The 25,084-nt window shown below is 42.4% G+C and overlaps 1 protein-coding gene across 1 annotated transcript in view; it reads left to right on the forward strand.

The window, feature by feature from the left end:
• WDR93 (WD repeat domain 93) overlaps window positions 1-25,084 on the forward strand; it is a 134,632-nt gene that overhangs the window by 60,714 nt on the left and 48,834 nt on the right. Inside the window, exon 10 of the mRNA XM_073618461.1 lies at window positions 3,620-3,706. Coding sequence (XP_073474562.1) covers window positions 3,620-3,706 — 87 coding nt within the window. The remainder of the gene's footprint in view (window positions 1-3,619; window positions 3,707-25,084) is intronic.

The raw sequence follows: 25,084 nt of genomic DNA on the forward strand, positions 1-25,084 counted from the left end.
TGTAAAACCTGTTCTAGACTGCCTTTTTTACACCGTGACAGGGTGACATTGTTAATCCGCCTTTACGATCGCACAAGAGAGCCCAGAAAGGCACCAGAGGGCTACGGGGGGAGGGGATGTCCCCTCCCTCTGCCTGTAAAGCAATGCAGCAGCTGAATAGCTGCTAGGGTGGCTTTTATATTACAGGGAATCGCTGGCTGAAAACAAAGATATCTGAATGATGCCTGTAGCTACAGGCATCATTCAGATATCACCACTTCAACCCAAGGACGTCATATGATGTCCTATGGGCGGGAAGTGGTTAACATTTTAGAATAAAAATAGTGACAGCGCAGTCAAAGAGCTATAAACGGAATTTCATAACAAGAACATCATACCAACAGTCAGACATGGTGGTGGTAGCGTGATGGTCTGGGGCTCCTTTGCAGCTTCAGGACCTGGACGACTTACCATAATTGATGGAACCATGAATTCTGAGCTCTACCAGAAAATCGTAAAGGAGAATGTCCAGCCATCAGTTTGTAACCTTAAGCGCAAGTGTACTTGGGTTATGCAGCAGGACAATGATCCGAAACACAACAGTAAGTCCACCTCCAAATGGTTCAAACAAAGCAAAATTTAGGTTTTGGAGTGGCCTAGTCAAAGCCTGGACTCAAATCCAATTGCGTGGATCTGTAAAACCTGTTCTAGACTGCCTTTTTTACACCGTGACAGGGTGACATTGTTAATCCGCCTTTACGATCGCACAAGTGAGCCCAGAAAGGCACCGGAGGGCAGCGGGGGAAGGGGACGTCCCCTCCCTCTGCCTGTAAAGAAATGCAGCAGCTGAATAGCTGCTAGGGTGGCTTTTATATTACAGGGAATCGCTGGCTGAAAACAAAGATATCTGAATGAGGCCTGTAGCTACAGGCCTCATTCAGGTATCACCACTTCAACCCAAGGACGTCATATGATGTCCTATGGGCGTTAAGTGGTTAACATTTTAGAATAAAAATACTGACAGCGCAGTATTTTTATATTTGTCAGATTATGATAAAAAAAACAGTGTACTGAATAAAAGCTTTATACTGTATGCCCTTAAAAATTAATTTGGCAAATTTGTCTTAGAATTATTGTGATGTTTCCTACTTTTTAAAACTATTTGCTGTTTTAAAGAGCGTGATGTTCTCACATTGAAGAGATATATATTACTATACATATTACCATAATGGTGCATCAAGGTTTTATATTCAAAGCTTAAAATGATTGTAAAGGTTCGTTTTTTTGTGGGTTTTTTTTTTTTAAATAACAAGCATGCCATGCTTACCTGCTCTATGCAAGGGTTTTGTACAGAGCGGCCCCAAACCTCCTTTTCTGGGGTCCCCAGGCGGTGCTCCTGGCTCCTCCGCTTCGAGTGCCCCCACGGAGAGCCACGTTCCATGGAGGCACACGTGCGGGCACGCTCCCGAGTCTTGCTGCTACGTCCATTGACACAGACAGCAGGACTCGGCCCCGCCCCCGGCTCCCGTGTCACTGGATTTGATTGACAGCAGCGGGAGCCAATGGCTCCTGCTGCCGTCAATCTATCTAATGAGGACTCGAGACAGTGACTGGAGCTGCTGGGCTCGTTCTCGTCACTGGAATGATCGGGTTCAGGTAAGGAAAAGGGAGACTCTGGGGGTCAGCTGCAGCACAGAAGGTTTTTTTCACCATAATGCATAGAATGCACTAAGGTGAAAAACCTTGTGACTTTACAACTCCTTTAATTGAACAAACTGAAGTTAGAAGCCGATTGGTTACTGTGCACAGCTGCATCAGATTCTGTATGCACCAGTTTTAGTAAATCTCCACATTCCTTGTAGAATTTGGAAGGAGTAGAACCACTGTTAGGTAGTTATTGCTGTCTCTGTCCCTGTTGAACAGGTCTCCTTCCAGTGCATAGGATAAATCCTCCAATAGGGGACATGGGCAGCAATAACTACCTGACAGCAGTTTTATGCCATCTTGGATGGAATTATACTTTAACTATCTTTATGCCCACTAGATGGTGCTACCAGCAACATTCTCTATTCATTCTTGTTTGACTATATTATATATACTGTGTGTGTGTGTGTGTGTGTGTATGTGTGTATATATATATATATATATATATATATATACATACGGTGCTGTGAAAAAGTAATTTCCCCCTCCTATGCTGAATCATGAATGAACTGTGATTAACCACAATTTTTTGGAAAGCTAAGTTAAATTTCACTCGCCACACCCAAGCCTGATTACTACCAGACCTGTTGAATCAAGAAATCACATAAATAGAAGCTGTCTGACAAAGTGAAGCACGCTAATGGATCACAAAAAGCCACACATCATGCCACAATCTAAAAAATTCAGGAACAGATTAGAAACAGACATGTATCGGTCTAGGAAGGGTTTCAAAGCCATTTATAAGGCTTTGGAACTTCAGTGAGCCATGGGGAAAGCCATTATCCACAAATAGAGATAACTTGGAACAGTGATGAACCTTCCCAGGAGTGGCCGGCCTACAAAAATTACTCCAAGAGCATGACAACAACTCATCCAGGAGGTCATAAAAGAACCAGAACAACATCCAAAGGACTGCAGACCTCACTTGCCTCAGGTAAGATCAGTGTTCATAATTCAACAATAAAAAAGAGACTGGGAAGAAATGGCATCCATGGGAGAGTTCCAAGGCCAAAGCCACTGCTGACCAAAAAGAACACAAGGGCTCATCTCACATTTACCAAAAACATTTTGATTATCTTTTAGGCAAATATTCTGTAAACTGATGAGACGAAATGTAACTTTTTGGAAGGCGTCCTGTTACATCTGGCATAAAACTAATACAGCATTTCATAACAAGAACATCATACCAACAGTCAGACATGGTGGTGGTAGCGTGATGGTCTGGGGCTCCTTTGCAGCTTCAGGACCTGGACGACTTACCATAATTGATGGAACCATGAATTCTGAGCTCTACCAGAAAATCCTAAAGGAGAATGTCCAGCCATCAGTTTGTAACCTTAAGCGCAAGTGTACTTGGGTTATGCAGCAGGACAATGATCCGAAACACAACAGTAAGTCAACCTCCAAATGGTTCAAACAAAGCAAAATTTAGGTTTTGGAGTGGCCTAGTCAAAGCCTGAACTTAAATCCAATTGAGATGCTGTATCATGACCTTACACAGGCCGTTCATGCTGGAAAACCCTCCAATGTGGCTGAATTAAAACAATTCTGCAAAGAGTGGGCCAAAAATGCTTCACAGCAATGTGAAAGACTCATTGGCAGTTATCGCAAACGATTGATTGCAGTTGTTGCTGCCAAGGATGGCACAACCAGTTATTAGGTTTAGGGGGCAAATACTTTTTCACATAAATCCAGGCAGGTTTGGACAGCTTGTCTTCCTTAATAAATGAAACCATCATTTAAAAACTGAATTTTGTATTTACTCGGGTTATCTTTATGTAATAATATTTTTTTTGATCTGAGTCATTTAAGTGTGACAAATATGCAAAAAAAAAAAATCAGAAAGGCGGCAAATACTTTTTCACAGCATTGTATATACAGTATAAAACATTCTGATAACATTCAGTTTAAAACACATTTATTTATCCTTCTGTAGCTGTACCTAATGCCATAAGTGTGCACTGGAGTGGATGCCACAATTTCTTCATCTATCTGCTGGCCAAATCTATTAAGGATAAGGCAGGTAAATACTTTTTGAATAACTATAACAGTTTGCTGGGTCAGAAAAAGAATATAAGATACAAATGTGTATTGTGCTTTACTGCTAAACTTCCTAAAATATAAGGGCTTTGTGAATTTGTTTTCTCTTATGTATTTAGTTAAAAAACAAGTTTTTCTGGTTCACTGAAGCTACTAATATACTAATGACATAATAATATGTTAAATTATTAGATAATGATAAAAATATAATAACACAATGATATGCCAATAAAATATCAGATAAAAATAATGTAATTATATAACATAGTAACATAGTAATATGTTATTAAAAGTCAGTCTGACACTAGTATAGGTTTTCGTAGATTCCGCTACAATCATGCGATATTCTAACAGTGAATGAACTTAAAGTAGAACTATAGGTAAAACTTTTTTTTTCCATTTTAGGTAGAGAAAGGGAGGGATATAACCCTTGTAAGTTTTATTTTTGCGCTCTTTGTCCCATTCGGGGAATTTGCCTTCACTTCCTGTTCTATAGCCAAAATAGGAAGTGAGAGGAAATTCCTACAAATTAAGGAAATCTCTTGGGGGGGGGCCCCCCGGGTCAACAGAACTAGTGTCCCCATTGGAAGTTTTCCTCTACACTACTTTTCTGGGGACAACCCAAAATTTGGGATTTTCTTTTACTTTTACTTTCAATGATAAAGGTAAACAGAAGAGATTGAGGCTGGGTTCACACTAAAGATCGCAAGCTCACAGCAGGAGTCTGGTGCGTCTTCTTTTCACCATTTCAGTTCTGATTTCAACCCAAATTTTGGGCTGAATTTGGACCTGAAATGGACCAAAAGATGCACAGGACCCCTATGCAAATTCGCACTGGAGCCGCTCTGGAGATGTGTGAACTGGCTCCATAGAGAGCCGGTCACAATCTCCTGCTATGCAAATTGGATGTGGAGAAACTCTCATCCAATTCGCATAGGTGTGAACCCAGCCTGAGAGGGTGAATCTCCCTAATGGGTACATAGACAGCAATAAAAACTGACAAGTGTTCTAATCTACCTCCACTCTAACCAAAGCTAAAAAAAAAAGTTTTGCGTTTAGTTATACTTTAAATCTGAATTCAAGGCATACCTGTCCATCCAGTCCTAAGATTTAAGTAGGGTACACAATATTGGAAAATTGGATGAGCGATCGTCCAGTTTTCCTTGATTGTTCACAGTTGGTCGAACCGGAAGGTGCTGCTCATTGTACGAAAAATCTCATATGACAAAGGCATTTTTTGTTTTAATGTAGGAACGTTTTACATAGATTATATTGTTGTTTATTAATAATAATGTGCAGTCTTTCGTATTTGATTTTTCTTGTGCAAAAACGGTACACATTAAACGAAAATCGTTCATTCTGTTCACATATGTCACCTTGAAAATTTTCGTTTAAGTGGTCTGCCTCAGCTGTCGAACATTGTGTACACACTTTACAAAAACCATTGTTCCTCGTACAAAAATGTTCGCCCAATTTTCTTCTAGTGTGTATCCTACTTTAGACAGCTCATTCAGAGAGCACAGCCAAGTCAAAAAACATGAAACTAGTTTACTGTTTTGTGACAAATAATAACATCATGGTATTGGATGAATGTGTCTCTTTTTACAAAAGTGTCCTCCTATAGGGATTAAAGATATACGATTACATGTGGACTCTGTAGACATTGACCCGTGCCCCTGTCATGAAGAAGCTGGCATATATCAGTGAAACTGTTAGCGTATAAAGGAAAACTAATGTTAAAGAGGACATAAAAGCTGGACTTTTTTTTAACCTTAATGCATTCTCTGCATTAAAGTGTTACTAAACCCACAACAGTAAAATTAGTCTGTATATGCAGTAAAGCATGTTTGTTATACTCACTGTGGAACCTAAGAGGTTAATACTCTGCATTGTGTAAAAAGACTGTTTAATCCTGTCTCATCTGATCCTCTCCTCCTTCCACTGTCCCCAATATATTTCCTGATAATACAGAGCCAGGGGACAGGCTGCACATGCTCAGTTTGGTGTGTATTGCTAGAGAATGTTTTTTTTAATTTTTTTGGAAGAGTGCATGTGATCAGCACAGGGCCAATCAGCACTGTCCAGACAGAGGGTCAGAGCAAATGTGTCACCAAGCAACAGAACCCTTCTTACTTCAGTGTCCCTGGCAGCAGCAGCGGAGAACTCCTTACAGAGCGATCTGTGTCCCCCAGCAACAGAGCTCTCCTTACTTCAGTGTCCCTGGCAGCAGCAGCGGAGCCCTCCTTACAGAGCGATCTGTGTCCCCCAGCAGCGCAGCAGCTACAGTTCCCGGCTTTCTCGTGTGTTGTTCAGTGGAGAGGGGAGAAGCTGTTTGGCTGCCCCTCCCCTCTTCACTGAACACAAGGGTAAATAATCCTCATGACAGCGGCGGCCATCTTTTTGTAACCCGCCGGACGTTTTTTCCTAAAACATTCCAGATTTTCCCGGGACAAAGGCAAAATCCCGGGAAATTAATCGGGGCGAACTCCTATCAGGATGAGGATCCCAAAATTGGGATTGTCCCGGGAAAATCAGGACTCTTGGCAAGTATGCACATGTGCATTAGTGATACATGCACTTCTTATTTTTACAGTGCTTCACTTAAAAGTTGTGTTCCACCACCTTGTATAAGGAGGGCCACTAACTAGAAAGCTTTGGGCCACCAGGACCCTCATCACTTAAATGCTTAATTCTATGCTTGGTGTGTACTTGGGATCCGCTTCCTTTGTGCTTATATCCAATGCCACCAGCAGGATTAACCCAGAATGAGAGAACAATAACACGATAGTCGTGCAATACATTTATTAAAAGGATATATAAAAAATATATGCCGGTACACTCACATTTCCATGTGCCATGAAGCGGCACCCATTATGTACAGCCTGGTTAGTATACAGTCCTCGCCGCCGCTCGTCTCTCAAAGCCAGCGTGCGTTCCACCTGAACTGGACTTGAGGTCAATAAAGGTCCCGGTATTTCTGCCACTAGTCAGGCCTCAATGCATTTCAGCAGAAGGCTTCATCAGGAAGTCGACATCATTATATACATCATAGACATGTGCCTGAGACATCATAGGCTTATATGAGGCCTTTCTGGACACTGGAGCTGTATCCTAGGATTGCCCTATACAAGTCTATGCGGTTTCCCTTTGCAGATGCAGCATCTATCAGAAAATAATTCCTGCCTGAGGAAGAGTAAACAGCGCAGATAGACACAACTTCATAGGTAAAAAAGATAAATAATAGGTTGGGGGTGTTTGCATAGGTTAGTTCAGGAGTAGGAGGACCTACCATAAAAGTACAGTTGCTCTTTAATGGTTGGGTGCTGACAGTGTATATTTGGTGTGGAAGTCAGAAGTAGTGGCACAGAAGTCCCAGCAGTAAGCATACAAAGATGTTTGAAGTTCAAAGGAGGCCTTGGTGGATGCTAATTGCAAGTGTACCAAGTGCAATATTAAATATATTCTCCTGTATATATTAGGGCATACATCACAGACATGGCCACAAACCATGGAGCCTGTGTGGTAATAACACTGACAAACACTGACCTGATTGATCTTCTGTGCATGTGATACTTGCAAAAGGTAGCTTGGGGGGGGGGGGGGTGCCATCCCTTCTGGGAGAACACAGTGATTAGTGCTAGCTATAATAGCGGCTAGCAATAATCACATGTAAAATCTAACATGCTGGTTGTACCCAAGTTGATCAATGAATCAACTTGGGTACATTCAGCAAGCCCATACATGGTTCGAATCTCGGCCGGTCCCTGCTGAACCGGCTGAGATTCTAACTGTCTATGGCTGGCTTTTTTATACCCAGGAATCATTATTCCACCTACAATTGCATCCTGTTAGCTGTCTGGTGGTCCACAGGGTAGAATCACAGAGTTCTTTCCACAGTAACTGCCACCATTTACACTGGATAAGATAGCGGTGAATGATATTGCAATTAAAACAGTGGCGCCCGCTCCTTTAGGGGTGCAGGGGCACCGCCTCCCTAATTCATGCACCCGGCCCCCAATTGTTTGCCGTCCACCCACAAAAAAAAAAAATGGAGCAACAGCTGCCACTGATCTAAAACTTACTCCATGACCTTCAGTGGGAACAGTCCCAGGATTCTATCACTGACATTGCAAACTGCTACACATCCAGAGGACCAAGTACTAACTTTGGCAACACAAGGAAAGGACCACTTAGAAAGGTATATTCAGAAGTTGGAACATACAAACAAGGCAGAGCTTTGGCATATTAAAGAAGAGGTTACACATACCTAGAATAGGATGACTAGATGTACTGAGCACATTAACAGGGAACAGGAATGTAGAATGGATCATGCAATCCAAGATATAGATGACCTAGAAAAACGTAATTTATGCAATAATATTACAGGTTTTGGCTTGCCTGAAGCAACAGGCCCTTGGGACCTTACGCCTACACTACACTATATTTAACTGTTTATTGTTTATTAAGTGCTTTTAGAACATAGGGGACATTCACAGTTCCTTGAAATACTCAGTTTACCCAAATTAGAGTTACTACTATAAGCAACACAGTGGTTTGGTGTTTAGCACTTCTTTTATGCAGCACTGAGGTCCTTGGTTTGAATCCTGGCCAGGACACTATCTGCATGGAGTTTACTTGTTTTCTCTTTGCATGCGTGGATTTTCTCCAGGTACTCTGGTACACTCCAAAGGAATGCTGACAGGTTAATTGGTTCCCATCTAAAATTGGCCCCAGTATGATAGTCTATTGAGCTTGCCCAAGATGGCTGTGGCCCCCTCAGACCTGGTATGAGGATCATTTTGATGGAGGGAGATTTGAAGCTTAACATCAAGGACAAACACTTTAATTTAAATAAATTCCTCAATAACCACTAAGGATATAAAATCGACTTTGTGTACACCAAAAACCTTTGCATACATAGGTATTTCCTTGTAAAAGTAGTGGTGACATCTATAATACAAATATATGCTACAAATAGTCTGTATAACAGAGCTGTGAGAGGGACCAAACAGGTCTACACACTATAGCCTGTTTGCAGAAAACAAGACCAGTCACCCTGCACAAGGAGGGAGAGCAGCAGTGACCGGTCTTTATCAAAGGAAGCTCCTGCACAGAGGGAAAGTCTCACACTGAATTACTGCACAGATCTGGAAGAAATACACAAAGTACATGAAGATTCTAAGAAGAAGGCGTGTGCCTCTTGAAGTATTTAGATAAGGTTGCTTATCCTGGAACTTTAACTTCGCCTTTCACTCAGAAACAGATTCCTCCAGAACAAATTTTACATATCTAGAAATAGACTTAAAGCGGGGTTCCACTCAAATTTTTAACTTAATCTTACCCCCTTCAGTTAATTGCATAGGTGTTCAAATGCTGCACAAAATTTTTTTTATCGCTGTAATTACCTTTATATTGTACTTTATTGTGGCACTTCCTGTCTCTCCTCCCATGGGAGTAGGCGTGTTTATTGCTTTTCCCCGGCGCCGCACTGTCTCCTGGGAGCTTAGTGTCAGGCTTCCCAAGATTCAGTGCGGGAACAATGATCATGCGTGTGAACAAGCTGTGAATGAACAGCATTCACCGCATCCAGGAAATCAATGCTTGTGGGCTTCACATGCCCACAAGCAAGATGGAAACAGCCAGCATCACATTTTTAAAGTTATTCTTCAGTACAAAAACAGACAGAGGCAGAAATTTTACACCCAAACTGTGAGTATTATTTTGGGATTAGCAAAGTTTCTCAATGACCTAAGAAAAAAAAAAAAGATTGGTCTCCGGACTCCCACTTTAAAGTGGTTCTTCAGTCATTCTCCAAAAATTAAAAGTTGGTTGCTACAAAAACTTAAGCTTCTGACTCTAAATAGACTCACCTGTCCAAGGATCCAGGACTGTCCTCACCCGAGCGGATTTCTTCACAGGTCTTCGGTCACTGTTGTCGGCATGTTAACTGCGTGAAGCCGGCTGTGACTGTTTGCAGCTTCACAGCCAGATGCCCACTGCGCAATGCGTGAGTCGTGCTGCGCTTTGTGAATGGTCACACAGCCTCTGGGACCTGTGACTTGTCTCAGAGAACTACGGGAAGGAAGTGGGGGGAAATTCTGCTCAAATCACCTAGGCTAGCAGTCTCCAAGCATCCCGGCACCAGGGACCAGCCCGGCAAACGACAGCTCCTTCACTCAAGGAGGAGGGGGTGTTTGGGGGGATTTACAGCCTGTCAACTCACCTGCCTCCCACATATTTATTTGTTTTTTTATATAATCTTTATTTATGTTCACAATTCTGCCGAAACGGTCAAAAAGACAATAACGATCAAATAACAGCCAAAAAAGGGAAAAGGACAAAGCAGCCCAAGCGGGTATTTGAACAGAGTACATATTATAAGGCCCGGTTGGCCATCCAACATAAAGGGGGTGTTTTGGGACAGTGGCGTCTACTTCGTGGTAATGAAACCATATCGCTATTAATTTGTCTCTAGCCCTGCTACCAAACTTTATCGGCATTAATGAACAGACACCACTGATTTGGACAGAAAAAATAAAGCCAGATGGCAAACAGATAAAGGAAACCTAAAACATTGAAATCAATCAACAAAAAGAAAAGTAAAGAAAGAATGCACTCTAATAAATTATGCTTATTAGTCATGTATTAAAAATCTCAGATGATCAAGTCAAGTCTATAGCATTTCTGACAGTTACACTCCTCCTACCGGGACGGTGTCTGTTGGTTGTGTGTTTGTGCGGGCCTCGTCTACATAATGAATCCAAGTGGCCCAAATTCCATACCATTTATCATGTTTGTCCTTACATGTCGCCATCCATTCCTCTGCAGCCCTAATATCGTTTACAAGACGAATCCATTCTGAGCGGCTTGGAACTTGTCTGCTTTTCCAGTAGATGAGGATCAATTTCCTAGTCGCATTCAGGAGATGAGGCAGTATCCACTTTCAATAAAGGCTGAGAGGGATGGTGGGGACATGCAGGAGGAAGCCCATTGGATTGTGAGGGAGGTCTATGTTCAATATGAGGTTTATTTGGGTTCTAATGTCCTGCCAGTAAGGTTGTAACTTAGGGCAATCCCACCAAATGTGTAAAAATGAACCCCTATGTCCACAGTCCCTCCAGCAAGCATCTGAGGAGGTTGGGTATATTTTAGCGAGCTTGGTAGGGACCCTATACCATCTAGTCATTACTTTGAACCCATTCTCCTGCATTTTCATGTCAGCAGAACTAGAGTGAGTAAGGCGGTATAGATGGTCAAGTTGCAGCTCAGTAAACTCATGTTGCAGGTCTCTTTCCCATTCTCGAATGTATATTGATTTCCCCTTGGGTCCTTGCCCTAGCAGCATCTCATATAGGACAGATATAGATTGGCGGGATTGGCAGACATGCACAGCTTCTCAAAAGGAGTGGAGGAGGTGGGGAAGCATATGGCTTGAGGTAAACCACGCGCAAAATGTTAAAGCTGTCCATATCTCCAGTCGTCTAAGGGGAATCTACCGTATCAAGCTCTAAGTTCCCACAATGGGATTAATCCCTGGTCTTGGAAGAACCTACCACACCTCACCTCGCCATCTGCTGTCCAAGTACAGAAGAAAGACGAGTGTTCCCCTGGGGCAAACCAGGAGAAGGCTCCTAGGGGGGCCAGTGGGGAGAACCAAGGGGCAAGCTGTCCTGACCTGTTTAGGGTATCCCGTAGCTTCAAAGCATGAGCAGTCACTGGGGAAATAGAGGCAGACAGACCTCTATGTGCCTTGTGTAGCCATGGGACATGGGATAAGTTGCGGCCAGCCATAACATTTTCTAAGGATACCCACACCTTAGTGGACATGCCATGGTGCCAGTCCAATATCTGTTGCAGGGCGATCGCCTCATATTTGCGTATATCTGGGACACCCAGACCTCCCAACTGCTTAGGTCTCTGCAAGATGCAAAGAGCTAACCGAGGGTTTCGTCCCTGCCAGATGTATTTTAGAAACATACTGTTAAGGATTGAAAAGAAAAAAAGGAAACAATATCAAGTTAAACATTCAGTTCACAAGACCTCCTCTGAGGGGGTATGTTGGGGAGAGTGTGATATGGCCCGGGGGGGATCATCTCTAGACCTGCCCCTGTCCTGTCCCCTGTGACGTGCAGGGCACCAAGGCTGTGAGCATGCAGGGAGTGGGATCTCCGGTGAGGACCTCCAATCTGGAACATCAATGGCGGGTAATCCCAAGTGTTGCAGGAACTGCGGCAGCTCATCTTTATTGCGCAAGATGACTTGGCGGCGTCTGGAAAGATCTGGGAAAAAGGACAACTTTGCGCCATCAAAGTCCATGTGGCGGACACCTCTGACGTGAAATAGTATGCGTTCCTTCAGGGAATATTTGCTACCAGCTCTTTAGCAGGGACGGACTGCACCTAAATGGGAAAGGTGCAGATCGGCTGGGAGAGAGGATGGCTGAAAAGTTAGAGGGGCTTTTAAACTAGGCGACGGAGGCAGGGTCCAGCTATAGAGATAACCAGCGTGGAACAAATTTCAGTGAGTAGTAGAAGTGCAAGTGGGCGACACAGTGGTGTAATGGATAGAACTTTCGCCTAGCAGTAAGAAGGGTCGCTGGTTCGAATCCCAACCACGACACTACCTGCCTGGAGTTTGCATGTTCTCCCTGTGCCTGCGTGGGTTTCCTCCGGGTACTCCGGTTTCCTCCCACACTCCAAAGACATGCTGGTAGGTTAATTGGATCCTGTCTAAATTATCCCTAGTATGTATGAATGTGAGTTAGGGACCCTTAGATTGTAAGCTCCTTGGGGGTAGGGACTGATGTGAATGTACAATGTATATGTAAAGCGCTGCGTAAATTGGCGCTATATAAGTACCTGAAATAATTAAATAATAAATAAATAAGTGAATGTGAGGGATGACATCACCAATGGAGCAAGGGAGGAGGTGGAATCCTTATGGGTAGAACTACAAAGGGGAAAATAATACTGGGAGTATGCTATAGGCCCCCTAACCAAAGGGGGCAGGGGGAGGCAGACCTCCTATTACAGTTTGGAATGGAGGCAAGGATATAATCCCTCATTATAATGAGGGATTTTAAATATTCAGACATAGACTGGGCCGAAGAAACAGCCCATTCATCTAAGGCACACCATTTCCTAAATTACAGGACAATTTCATGGGTTAGATGGTAGATGCACCAACAAGAAACAATGCGTTACTAGACCTACTGATCACCAACAATACAGACCTGATCACAGGTGTGGAAATAAGGGGCAACCTAGGAAACAGCGACCACAGGTCAATTAGTTTCAGTATAAATTGCACAAATAGGAAACATTTAAGGGGAATACAAAGACACTGAATTTCAAAAGAGCCAACTTCGATAAACTACGCTCCTTGTTAGAAGATTTTAAATGGGATGAAATCCTAGGAACAAAGAACACAGAGGAAAAATGGGTGTGTTTTAAGAGCATATTAAATAAGAGTACTGGTCAGTGCATCCCAATAAATTTAAAAGGGCTAATGAAAATCCTGGGTGGCTTAACTCCAACGTAAAAATGCATATAAAAGCAAAGGAGAGGGCCTTCAAAAAATACAAGGCTGAGCGGTCATCATCAGCATTCCAACTGTACAAAAAATGCAATAATAATGTAGAGGGGAAATCAGGGTGGCTAAGATAGAACAAGAAAGGCACATAGCGGAGGAGAGTAAAGAAAATTCCAAGAAATTCAAGTACATAAATAGTAAAAGAGGGAGGACAGATCATATTGGCCCCATAAAGAATGATGAAGGGAATCTGGTAACAAAGGATGGAGAGATGGCGAAGGTACTTCATTTATTCTTGTTAGTCTTCACGAGGGAAGCAGGAGGCTTCAGTAACCAAAACTGCAAGGTTTATCCTCGTGACACATCACAGGAAGCACCCTCATGGTTAAAAGAGGATAGAATTAGGAATAGACTTGAAAAACTTAACACAAATAAGTGAACGGGACCAGATGGCTTGCACCCGAGGGTCCTTAAAGTGGTGTTCCACCCAAAAAAAAAAAATACATGAATGTGCCTAAAAAAAATAAAAAAAAAATTTGGAAATTTTTAATTTTTTTTTACTCGCCTCTAAATGCCTGTTGCTAGGGGGTCCCTTGTAGTCTGCCTCTTTCAGTGCCTGGGCTGGTGACATCACTTCCCCTTGGCACAGGAAGGGCTCAGCTCTGCCCCCTCCCTCTTGTCAATCATCTGGGACCCATTACAGGTCCCAGACGACTGAGCGGCCAATCACGGCGCGCGGTGCCGTTCGCGCATGCGCAGTGGGTGCCCGGCTGTGAAGCCACGGCCCGGCGCCCACAGTTGCAATGCAAGGAGGGGGAGATGAGTGGGGCTTCGATCCCCCGCATCACTGGACCCTGGGACAGGTAAGTGTCCAATTAAAAGTCAGCAGCTGCAGTATTTGTAGCTGCTGACTTTTAATTATTTTTTTTTTAAATGGGAACTCCTCTTTAAGGAACTCAGTCAGGTAATTAACAGACCATTGTTCTCAATTTTTACGAACAGTCTACTGACTGGTATGGTTCCAGCTGCTTGGAGAAAAGCCAATGTAGCAACAATATTTAAAAAAGGACCTAGATATATCCCTGGGAACGACAGACCAGTTAGCCTAACATCAATAGTATGCAAGCTCTTGGAGGGGATGATAAGGGACTATATACAAGGTTTTAGCAATGAAAACGGTATCATTAGCAGTAATCAGCATGGATTCATGAAAAATAATTCTTGCCAAACCAATCTATTAACCTTCTATAAGGAGGTGAGCTGCCATCTAGATAAAGGAAGGGCCCGTAGATGTGGTGTATCTGGATTTTGCAAAGGCATTCAATACAGTTCCCCAAACGTTTACTGTACAAACTAAGGTGTGTCGGCATGGACCAAAGGGTGAGCACTTGGATTGAAAACTGGCTACAGGGGGAAAGTTCAGTAGTGATAAATGAGGAGTACTCAGAGTACTCAGAATGTACTGATGTGGAAAGTGAGGTGCCCCAGGGTTCTGTCCTGGAACCAATCCTATTTAATTTATTCATAAATGATCTGGAGAATGGGATAAACAGCTCAATCTCAGTATTTGCAGATGATACTAAGTTAAGCAGGGCAATAGCTTCTCCGCAGGATGTGGAAACCTTGAAAGAGGATCTAAACAAATTAATGGGGTGGGCAACCACATGGCAAATGAGGTTTAATGTAAAAAAAAATATAAAATAATGCATTTAGGTTGCAAAAAAATGCAATCTACTCACTAGGGAGAGAACCTCTGGGGGAATCTAGGATGGAAAAGGACCTAGAGGTCCTAGTAGATGACAGGCTCAGCAATGGCATGCAATGCCAAGCTGCTGCATGCAAAGCCAACAGAATATTGGCGTGCATTAAAAAGGGCATTAACTCCAGAGATAAAACAATAATTATCCCACTCTACAAGACTCTGGTCCAGCTGCACCTGGAGTAGGCCCTCCAGTTCTGGGCTCCAGTCCTCAGGAAGGATGTGCTGGAACTGGAGAGAGTCCAGAGAAAGGCAACAAAGTTAACAAAGGAACTGGAGGACCTTAGTTATGAGGAAAGTTTACAAACCCTGATCTTCTTCTCTCTAGAGAAGAGACATTTGAGAGGGGATATGATTTCAATGTACAAATACTGTACTGGTGACCCCACAATAGGGATAAAACTTTTCCGCAAAAGGGAATTTAAATAGACACGTGGCCATTCACTAAAACTAGAAGAAAATCGGTTTAACGTTAAACTGCATAGAGGGTTCTTTACTGTAAGAGCAGTAAGGATGTGGAATTCTCTTCCACAAGCAGTCATTTCATCAGAGAGCATAGATAATTTTAAAAAACTATTAGACACCTAACATACAGGGATATACAATGCAATATTGACATAAAAGCGCACACACAGGTTGGACTTGATGGACTTGTGTCTTTTTTCAACCTTACAAACATGTAACTATTCAAAGGCGTGGAGGCAAACTCCTGAGACTGTGGCAGCTATTGTAAACTTGATCAAGAGCCATAAACATGACAGTACTCCCATACAGTGCCTTGAAAAAGTATTCATACCCCTTGACATTTCCCACATTTTGTCATGTTACAACCAAAAATGTAAATATATTTATTGAGATTGTATGTCATTGACCAGTGATGGCAAACCTTGGCAACCCAGATGTTTTGGAATTACATTTCCCATGATGCTCATCTACACTGCAGAGTGCATGAGCATCATGGGAAATGTAGTTCCAAAACATCTGGGGTGGCAAGGTTCGCCATCACTGTTATAGACCAACACAAAGTTGCACATAATTGTGAAGTGGAAGGAAAATTATAAATGGTTTTCAATGTTTTTCACAAATAAATAACTAAAAAGTGTGGAGTGCATTTGTATTCTACCCCCTTTACTCTGATACCCCTAACTAAAATCTAGTGGAGCCAATTGCCTTCAGAAGTCACTAATTAGTAAATAGAGTCGACCTGTGTGTAATTTAATCTCATTTTAAATACAGCTGTTCTGTGAAGCCCTCAGAGGTTTGTTAAAGAACCTTAGTGAACAAACGGCAACAAGGTCAAGGAACACACCAGACGGGCCAGGGATAAAGTTGTGGAGAAGTTTAGAGCAGGGTTAGTTTATAAAAAATATTCCAAGCTTTGAACATCTCATGAAGCACTGTTCCATCATCTGAAAATGGAAAGAGTATGGCACAACTGAAAACCTATCAAGACATGGCCGTCCACCTAAACTGACAGGCCAGACAAGGGAAGCATTAGTCAGAGAAGCAGCCAAGAGGCCCGTGGTAACTCAGAGATCCACAGCTCAGGTGGGAAAATCTGTCCACAGGACAACTATTAGTCGTGCACTCCACAAATCTGGCCTTTATGGAAGAGTGGCAAGAAGAAAGCCATTATTGAAAGAAATTAGAAGTCCCGTTTGCTGTTAGCAGTTAGAAGCCATGTGTGGCACACACCAAACGTGGAAGAAGGTGCTCTGGTCAGATGAGACCAAAATTTAACTTTTTGGCCTAAAAGCAAAACACGTGTGTGGCAGAAAACTAACACTGCACATAACCCTGAACACACCATGCCCACCGTGAAACCTTGTGGTGGCAGCATCATGTTGTGGGGATGCTTTTCTTTAGCAGGGACAGGGAAGCTGGTCAGAGTTGATGGAAAGATGGATGGAGCCAAATACAGGGCAATCTTAAAAGAAAACCTGTTAGACCCCTTTCACACTGGGGCGGTTTGCAGGCGCTATTGCGCTAAAAATAGCGCCTGCAAACCGACCCAAAACAACCACTGCTGTGTCTCCAGTGTGAAAGCCCGACAGCTTTTATTCCCATGATTAAAAACTTACAAGGAACTGAACTCTCTATAACCCGATAGATTTTGAAAACACTATTCACTTTATGAAACCTTTAACATAGTTCCCTTAACACAAAAAACGGGCATATATCATTGAAACAACATTGATCACCTTACTGAAGAACACAGTAAATTGGTTGGAAGAACCCATTTTTGGGGAAGAGGTCAATACAACCATTGCCTCCTTATTAAAATACAAAAGCCCTGGCCCAGGCAGACAAAATTTTATAAAACCTTCAGACACTAAAACCGCTGCACTGACATTAACATTTAATGCAATTTGGAAAACAGATCTATTATAATGACAGTCTTTGGAAGCACACATTGCAGTACTCCTAAAACCAGGGAAAGATCCAACTTTATGTGGCAACCTTAAAGTGGTGTTCCGGCCGAAATTATACTTTTTAAATAAAAATACCCCTATAATACACAAGCTTAATGTATTCTAGTAAAGTTAGTCTGTAAACTAAGGTCTGTTTTGTTAGTTTATAACAGTAGTTTGCTATTTTATAAACTTACAGCAGGCCGTGGCCATCTTAAGTGTGGGCATCTGAAGCCAGACTGTATTTCTTCCTGGATCTCATCCTTGCAGATCTCGCACATGCTCAGTGCAGCACAAGCAGTGTAATAGGTTTCAGGTTAGGTTTCCATAGCAACGTCAGTTTCAAAGGAAGTTGCTGCCCCTTCCCAGAAGGCATTGCAAACAGGAAATGATGGGATGGGCCGCGGCCAGGGAGGAGGAAGTGAAAAATGAATACAGCATATACAGTAGGTGCTGAGTAAAAAAATAAAAAAATATCCAATTTGTTTGCAGTGCACAGTTTAGTGAGGGCTGCTGAAGAGTTGTAAAAGTGGGTGGAACTCCACTTTAATTCTTGCCTTAAATTGTTGCTAAAGGACTTCAACCCCCTGTTTTCATTTAGATCAAGTGGGATTTACCCCTGGAGGAGAAGCCAGGGATAATACCCCAAAAAAACATAACAATCAAATATGCACAAATCAGATCCATATTGACCTGCTTTTTATCTGCATTAAAAAAGCATTCCTAGAAGAAACATTATCCCAAAATAGAATATGAAGTAATTGGTACAATAAATATTATTCAAGGGTTTAGGAGATATTTACTATTTCCCCGAACGATTCTGTCTTCTGCGCATGCGCCGATGTATTCAGCGCATGCGCACTCTTGAAAGGGCACGCTGTGCCATTTCAAGCTGGGGTCATGCCGTGACTGGCGGCTTCCTCGCGCATGCGGCCAGTCACAGAGCCGGAGTTCGCGGCCCCGGAAGGAAGAGGGGTGAAGAATGAATGCTCGTTGCCAGTGAGGAAACCGGGGACATCGCAGGCTCCTGTGTCAGGTACGTGACACATAATGGGCTACTATGCGATGCATAGTAGCCCATTATGCATTACCTTTGCAGGGAAACAAAGAGGAAGTAAAACCCACCAGGGTTTACTTCCTCTTTTAAGTGATCCCCAAAAAACTAATGTACCTTTCTTGACCTCAGCTGTTTTAAGTACATGGGACTCCTTTATGAAGATGGGAAACATTTCTATTAGAGTGGGTCCTAAGAACTTGAAAACCTAGATTTTCAACCTAGACTCGACACCACATAATTTCTGTCATAAGCCTTCCAAAATAGAACTAGAAAACCATAAGACCCCAACACCTACAGGTTTTTTTATTCCCATGGGTAAAAAAAAATTACCATGGATGGAACTAACACATTTCATCCACTTCCTGGGCCACTTCCACATGTTCAATAGGTCATTAACGGCCTATGAAATAATACTCACTCAAAAAAACTAAACCCTGTGACATCCACCTTAAATAATTTATTACTCCAGAAATGTTCCTCCACTATTCCACACATTACCACAGGAGAAAATTAGCTCAATTTGACCCTAGGGTCAAATTGGCAAAATTCATTTACACTGACACATACACCATCTGTGCGGTACAGTTCCCAAGAATTGCAATATATAGACTTGATGGTACAGATGCTCATCAGATAATATGATCTGCAGACACCTCCCAATCATTGGAGGTGTAATCCAGACATCAGAAATATGGTTCAAACCTTTTGTACTGGGAAACAGTTCTGCACATATACATTAATGTGACAGGTTGCACCATTCCTAACTCCCCACAACTTTAAAAAATGTTTTAATGAGTTTGGTTATTTGCAATCCAAGTAAAACACACAATATAATGAAGGTTGAACTACTATGATGCTGAAATAAAACTTTTTGTCATTTTAAAACTTATTGAGCAATTATTAAGGACATGTTCACTCCAGAGCAGTGACTGACATTTTTCTATGCGCCCCATTCTCACTACAACACAGCCCAGATGTGCGGTACAGAGAGGTACGATAAAATGCAGACATGCTGCATAATGTTGCGCCTCAATGGATGGCACCGCATGTCTGCAAGCACAACGTAATGCACTGCTTTGCAGTGACATGAATGAACTGGGATTTTGTACATTTTAAATGGAGTTCACCAAAATAAAAAACTAATAATAGGTAGCTGACAATTTAGTGAGTTCACCTCAGGTTTAGGAACTAATAAAATGAAAATTAAAAGGTACCATCATCCAAGATGAATTCTATTCAAATGGAAAGGGAGGTAGGGACAGTTGCTGAAGCTGTCTTCCTACACCCACAAGGAAAATGGACTATCTCGGTACCAATGAACAGAAAATCGGCTTAAAAAATAATTATTACATAAAAAACCATAGATAATTACAGAGATCGAAAACAAGAAAACAAAGGGGAGGAAGGTCGATACAGTATATAGGTACTTGTAGACTTCCTAAATAATTTACTGGTTATAGAATTTGCTCACAGATTTATGCAATCCTCAACAGTTTCGCAATCAAGGGACTGCTTCTTCAAGAAGATAAATCTATAAAGGTAAATAGTATATATGAAACAGTCGTAGAAAAATACATATAATATTCAGCATCAAACAACAAGGTATATGATAAATGCAGCAAAAACAGACATAGCTGCTTACCAATGAGTCCACAGCCAGGAATACACTTCAGTCACCACAGGCTTCCCCCATGGCGGACATGGGGGATTTATGCGGGTAATGATTTGTCTGATTATAAATACATATATATATATATTTATATTCAGAGAAAAAAAAGGGGGGAGTGAATGGGAGAGAGGGAAAATAAGGAATGGAAGAAGAAAGGAAAACAGAAAACAAAGAAATAGTATAAGGCTATCAAATAATAGATACACAATAATAAAAAAAATACCCATTAAATCACACTGTAAAATGTGATTGTGGTGTTACAGCACGAAGGGGGGGAAGGGGGGGAGCTTGTGGTGACTGAAGTGTATTCCTGGCCGTGGACTCATTGGTAAGCAGCTATGTCTGTTTTTGCTGCATTTATCATATACCTTGTTATTTGATATTGAATATGATTTTTCTACGACTGTTTCATATATATGATTTACCTTATAGATTTATTCTCTTGAAGAAGCGGTCCCTTGATCGCGAAACTGTTGAGCATTGCATAAATCTGTGAGCAACTTCTATAACCATTAAATCACTTGGGAAGTCTACCTTAACAATAAGTAACTGTATACTGTATCGACCTTCCTCCCCTTTTTTGTTTTCTTTTTTTTGTTCTCTGTAATTTTAAATAGTTTTATATGTAATAAACAATTATTTTTTAAGCCGATTTTCTGTTCATTGCTACCGAGATAGTCCATTTTCCTTGTGGGTGTAGGAAGACAGCTTCAGCAACTGTCCCTACCTCCCCTTCCATTTGCAAATTATAGGGAGCTGTATGATGCAGTAAAATGCACCTGCTGCACATCACTGCAGCCCAAAATGGACAGCTGGCTGCACTTTAAACCGCTCCATTTTAATGTGTGGGCAAGTGTGAATGGGCCCTTAAATGTCTTAAAGTAGCTCAAAGGATAAGTGAAAGTTTGGTTGTAAAAAATAAAACAAACATTGTTTCTGGCACTATGCTTTATCTTTAAAAACCTTTATAAAATCCTTAGCGCAGAAGTCAGGCAGCAAGTCAGCAACTGAGTTTCCATAGAAACATGAGCATTGAGATGTCTTTTTCAATATGTCATATGCACTATGTAGCCCTACAGACTGCAAATTTAAGGGAGGGGCATAAATAAGATACTGTCTATTGGTCTGCAGGGTGCTCGTGCCAATCTGAATAGGACATCTTCGCATTCAGGTGTCTGTGGAAACCCAATTGCTGATATGATGCGTGGTGTGCAATGGCTTTTGAATCTGAAAATATTTTTGTTACTCGAAATAGATGACGTGCAGGCGTTGTGTCCTGATCATGGAGAACAGCAAACGCAGCTGAGCCCTGTGCTGCCTGGGATTTTCACATCTTTTTAGCCGGCTTTTTTTTTTTTGGTCTTTTCTCTGTCAGTGTTGATCAAATAGAGAATTTACGCCGGACCCCTTTTACAACAAGACCTGCGTGAGTACTTCATAATCTCTGCTTCTCTAGACTCACCTTTGCCTTTTCCCATCATGGCGCCGACTAAGATGGCTCCCAAGTTGACTCAGCATAAAGACCCTGCTGTGATTACCCAAAAGTTTGGCTGCCCCACTGCAACAAGGACTACTCTTCCTAATGGACTACTAATATCCATCCCAGCTTGCCCGACTCAATTTCAGAGGAGAACACAGAGCTATCACAAGTGGTCTCCAATTTGGCAGTCCCAGAACTGTGATCCCTGCTTCAGTCTCTTCCCACTAAGGATGATCTGCATACGTTGGCAATGGAGTTCAAGGAAGCCTTGAATGCAAAGGTGGATGCCATTCGGCAGCAGGTTTCTTGTACAGTGACCAAGGTAAAGGATCTATTGGCTCCTGACTCGACAAGGAGGAATGTTTCCTCACAAAGTATCAACGTGCTCCTATCTCCCTGTGACTTAGAGTGGAAGATGGAGAAAATTGTTCCCATAGAAACAATATCCACCTACGAGGCCTCTCTGAAACAACTTCCAGCTCCAATTTTTAGGTGATAGTGATGGCTATTCTGAACAAAGTGCTAGGGAGTCCACTGACCGATGCCATTGAATTGGACAGGGTCCACAGGGTTACTGCCCCAGAAGCGGCTGTCCATCCAGCCCATTGGAAGTGCTTCGCTATTAAAGAGAAAATTATGCAGCATGCCTGGCACCTGAGTCCCCTGAAGTTTAATGGGACATGAGTTACTCTCCTACTCTCTGCTTGGTCCCCCACCCCCTCTACCCACTAACTCACTCACTGCCCAAGAGATTGCCAATCACTTCAAAGACAAGATTGATGCAATTCGTGAGGATACCTCCACTGTGCGTACATCTTCCCCACCCAACATACCTTTCCTAACAGCACATTCAACACTTTCCTCTTTTGAATTGGCTACTACTGAAGAGGTTACAAAACTTTTCTCAGATGCCCACTTAACCAATTGTCACCTGGATCCTGTTTCCTCACAACTACTACGGTCACCCTCTTCTTCTATCCTATGCTCCCTCACTCACATCTTCAATCTCTCCCTCTCTAGTGGCACCTTCCCCTCCCCTCTAAAACATGCGCAGATCACTCCCATACTTAAAAAGCCCTCACCGGACCCTACCAACCTGAACAACTTAAGACCCATCTCATTGCTCCCATTCACCTCTAAACTTCTAGAACGCTTAGTCTACAGCCGTCTTAGCTCCTACCTCAGTGAAAATAACCTTCTTGACCCTTTACAGCCTGGCTTTTGCTCACAGCACTCCACAGAAACTGCCTTACTAAAACTCACTAACAATTTACTAACTGATAAAACCAACAGCCAGTACTCCATACTCCTACTACTTGACCTCTCTGCGGCCTTTGATACTGTTGACCACCCGCTCCTTCTCAATTAACTACATTCCCTTGGCCTCCGAGATATTGCTCTATCCTGGTTCTCTGCCTATTTATCACAGCGCTCCTTCAGTGTCACCTACAACTCTGTCTCCTCCTCTCCATTGCCCCTTTCTGTGGGGGTCCCCCAAGGCTCTGTTCTTGGACTCCTTCTCTTCTCTATCTACACCTCCTCCCATGGTCACTTGATAACCGCCCACGGCTTCCAATACCACTTATACGCTGATGACACCCAAATCTATCTGTCTACTCCTCACCTCACTCCTTCAGTCTCCTCTTGCATTATTATCTTACTAACTGACATATCAGCATGGATGTCGCACCACTTCCTTAAACTAAATCTCTCTAAAACTGAGCTATTAATATTCCCCCCTGCCCGTGCCCCCCTCCATGACTTTTCCATCAAAATCAACAATGCAACCATCAGTCCCTCCCCTCATGCCAGGGTACTAGGTGTAATCCTAGACTCTGACTTGTCATTTCAGCCTCAAATCCAAACGTTGTCAAAAGTTTGTAGAATTCACTTCCAGAACATCTCTAAAATTCGCCCCTTTTTAACAAATGAAACCACTAAGCTCCTCATTCACTCCCTTGTTATCTCTCGCCTTGACTATTGCAACTTCCTTCTCATTGGCCTGCCTCTCCATAGACTATCCCCTCTTCAGTCTATCATGAATGCTGCTGCCAGACTTATCCACCTTACCAACCGCTCAGTGTCTGCCAACCCTCTCCTCCAATCCCTACACTGGCTCCCAATCACCCAGCGAATTAAATTCAAAATACTAACCACAACATACAAAGCCATTCACAACTCTGCCCCGAGCTACATCACCAATCTTGTCTCCAAATATCACCCAAATCGTCCTCTCCGCTCTTCTCAAGACCTCCTACTCTCAAGCTCTCTCGTCTCCTCCTCTCATGCTCGTCTCCAGGATTTCTCCAGAGCCTCTCCCATCCTCTGGAACTCGCTACCTCCACCTGTCCAGCTATCCCCTACTCTTGCTACCTTCAGGCGCTCCCTGAAAACTCATTTCTTCAGGAAAGCCTATAACGTCTCTAACTAATCTTTTACCACTTCCATCAGCTTATTCCCCACAGTTACAACCTTTTGTACCACCTGCCCCACCCTATTAGATTGTAAGCTCTTCTGAGCAGGGCCCTCTTAATCCTCCTGTATCTTATTGTATTATAACTGTATTGTCTCCCTTTAATATTGTAAAGCGCTGCGTAAACTGTTGGCGCTATATAAATCCTGTATAATAATAATAATAATACCTGACATCTCCAGAGCCACCCTTTCTATGTGTAGAGTAGTGAAACCTCTGCTCGACCTCACCTGAGATCACAGGGTGCTTTACAAATGAGGTCACCCCTTTCATATCTTTTTTTTTTTTTAAACAATAGTTTTAATTAAGGGTTTTACATGTTTACAAACCATACTTAGAAAAAAAGGTAGAATGAAATGTGGTGCATAGTACACCAGTAAACAATTCACATACTACTTATAACGTGGAGACTTCAATGTAGACCTTGATCTCCTAATGGATTCCTTTAGAGTCTCTTCAAACTTCTCCTATCCCTACTTAAAGATATTTAAATTGTGCCTGGCACTTTCAGCACAACTCTCAGGACTATACCCTTTTCTCCTCAGTGCATTTCTGCTACTTCAGGGTAGGTTACTTTCTTGTGTATCATGCCCTTCTGGACAACATTTATGAGTCCACTATTGAACCTATTCACATCTCTGATCCTGCTCCCTTCAAAATAACTGTTTATCTCACATCTCAACCTACTCAGCATTCCTATTGGCGTCTTAATGAGAGCATTCTTTAAGATGAGCAGCTGAAGGCTGAACTGCAGACAGATCTCTCTTCCTTTTTCACTTTATACAATACCCCTAATATGAAGCCACTCTCTACCTAGGAAGCTGATAAATGCTTCATCAGAGGTTCTTTCATTAAATTAGGTGCTAGGCATAAAAAGAGCTCTTTGATTTTACAGCTATGGAAGCCCTTGATTCACTACCTTGGAGCCCAACATAAAAAAATGCAGATGATTAGATTGGCAACCATACTGAAAGTCCTGCG

Source organism: Aquarana catesbeiana, linkage group LG03 (genome assembly GCF_042186555.1).
Source record: "Aquarana catesbeiana isolate 2022-GZ linkage group LG03, ASM4218655v1, whole genome shotgun sequence".
In the NCBI taxonomy this organism is placed as follows: domain Eukaryota; kingdom Metazoa; phylum Chordata; class Amphibia; order Anura; family Ranidae; genus Aquarana; species Aquarana catesbeiana.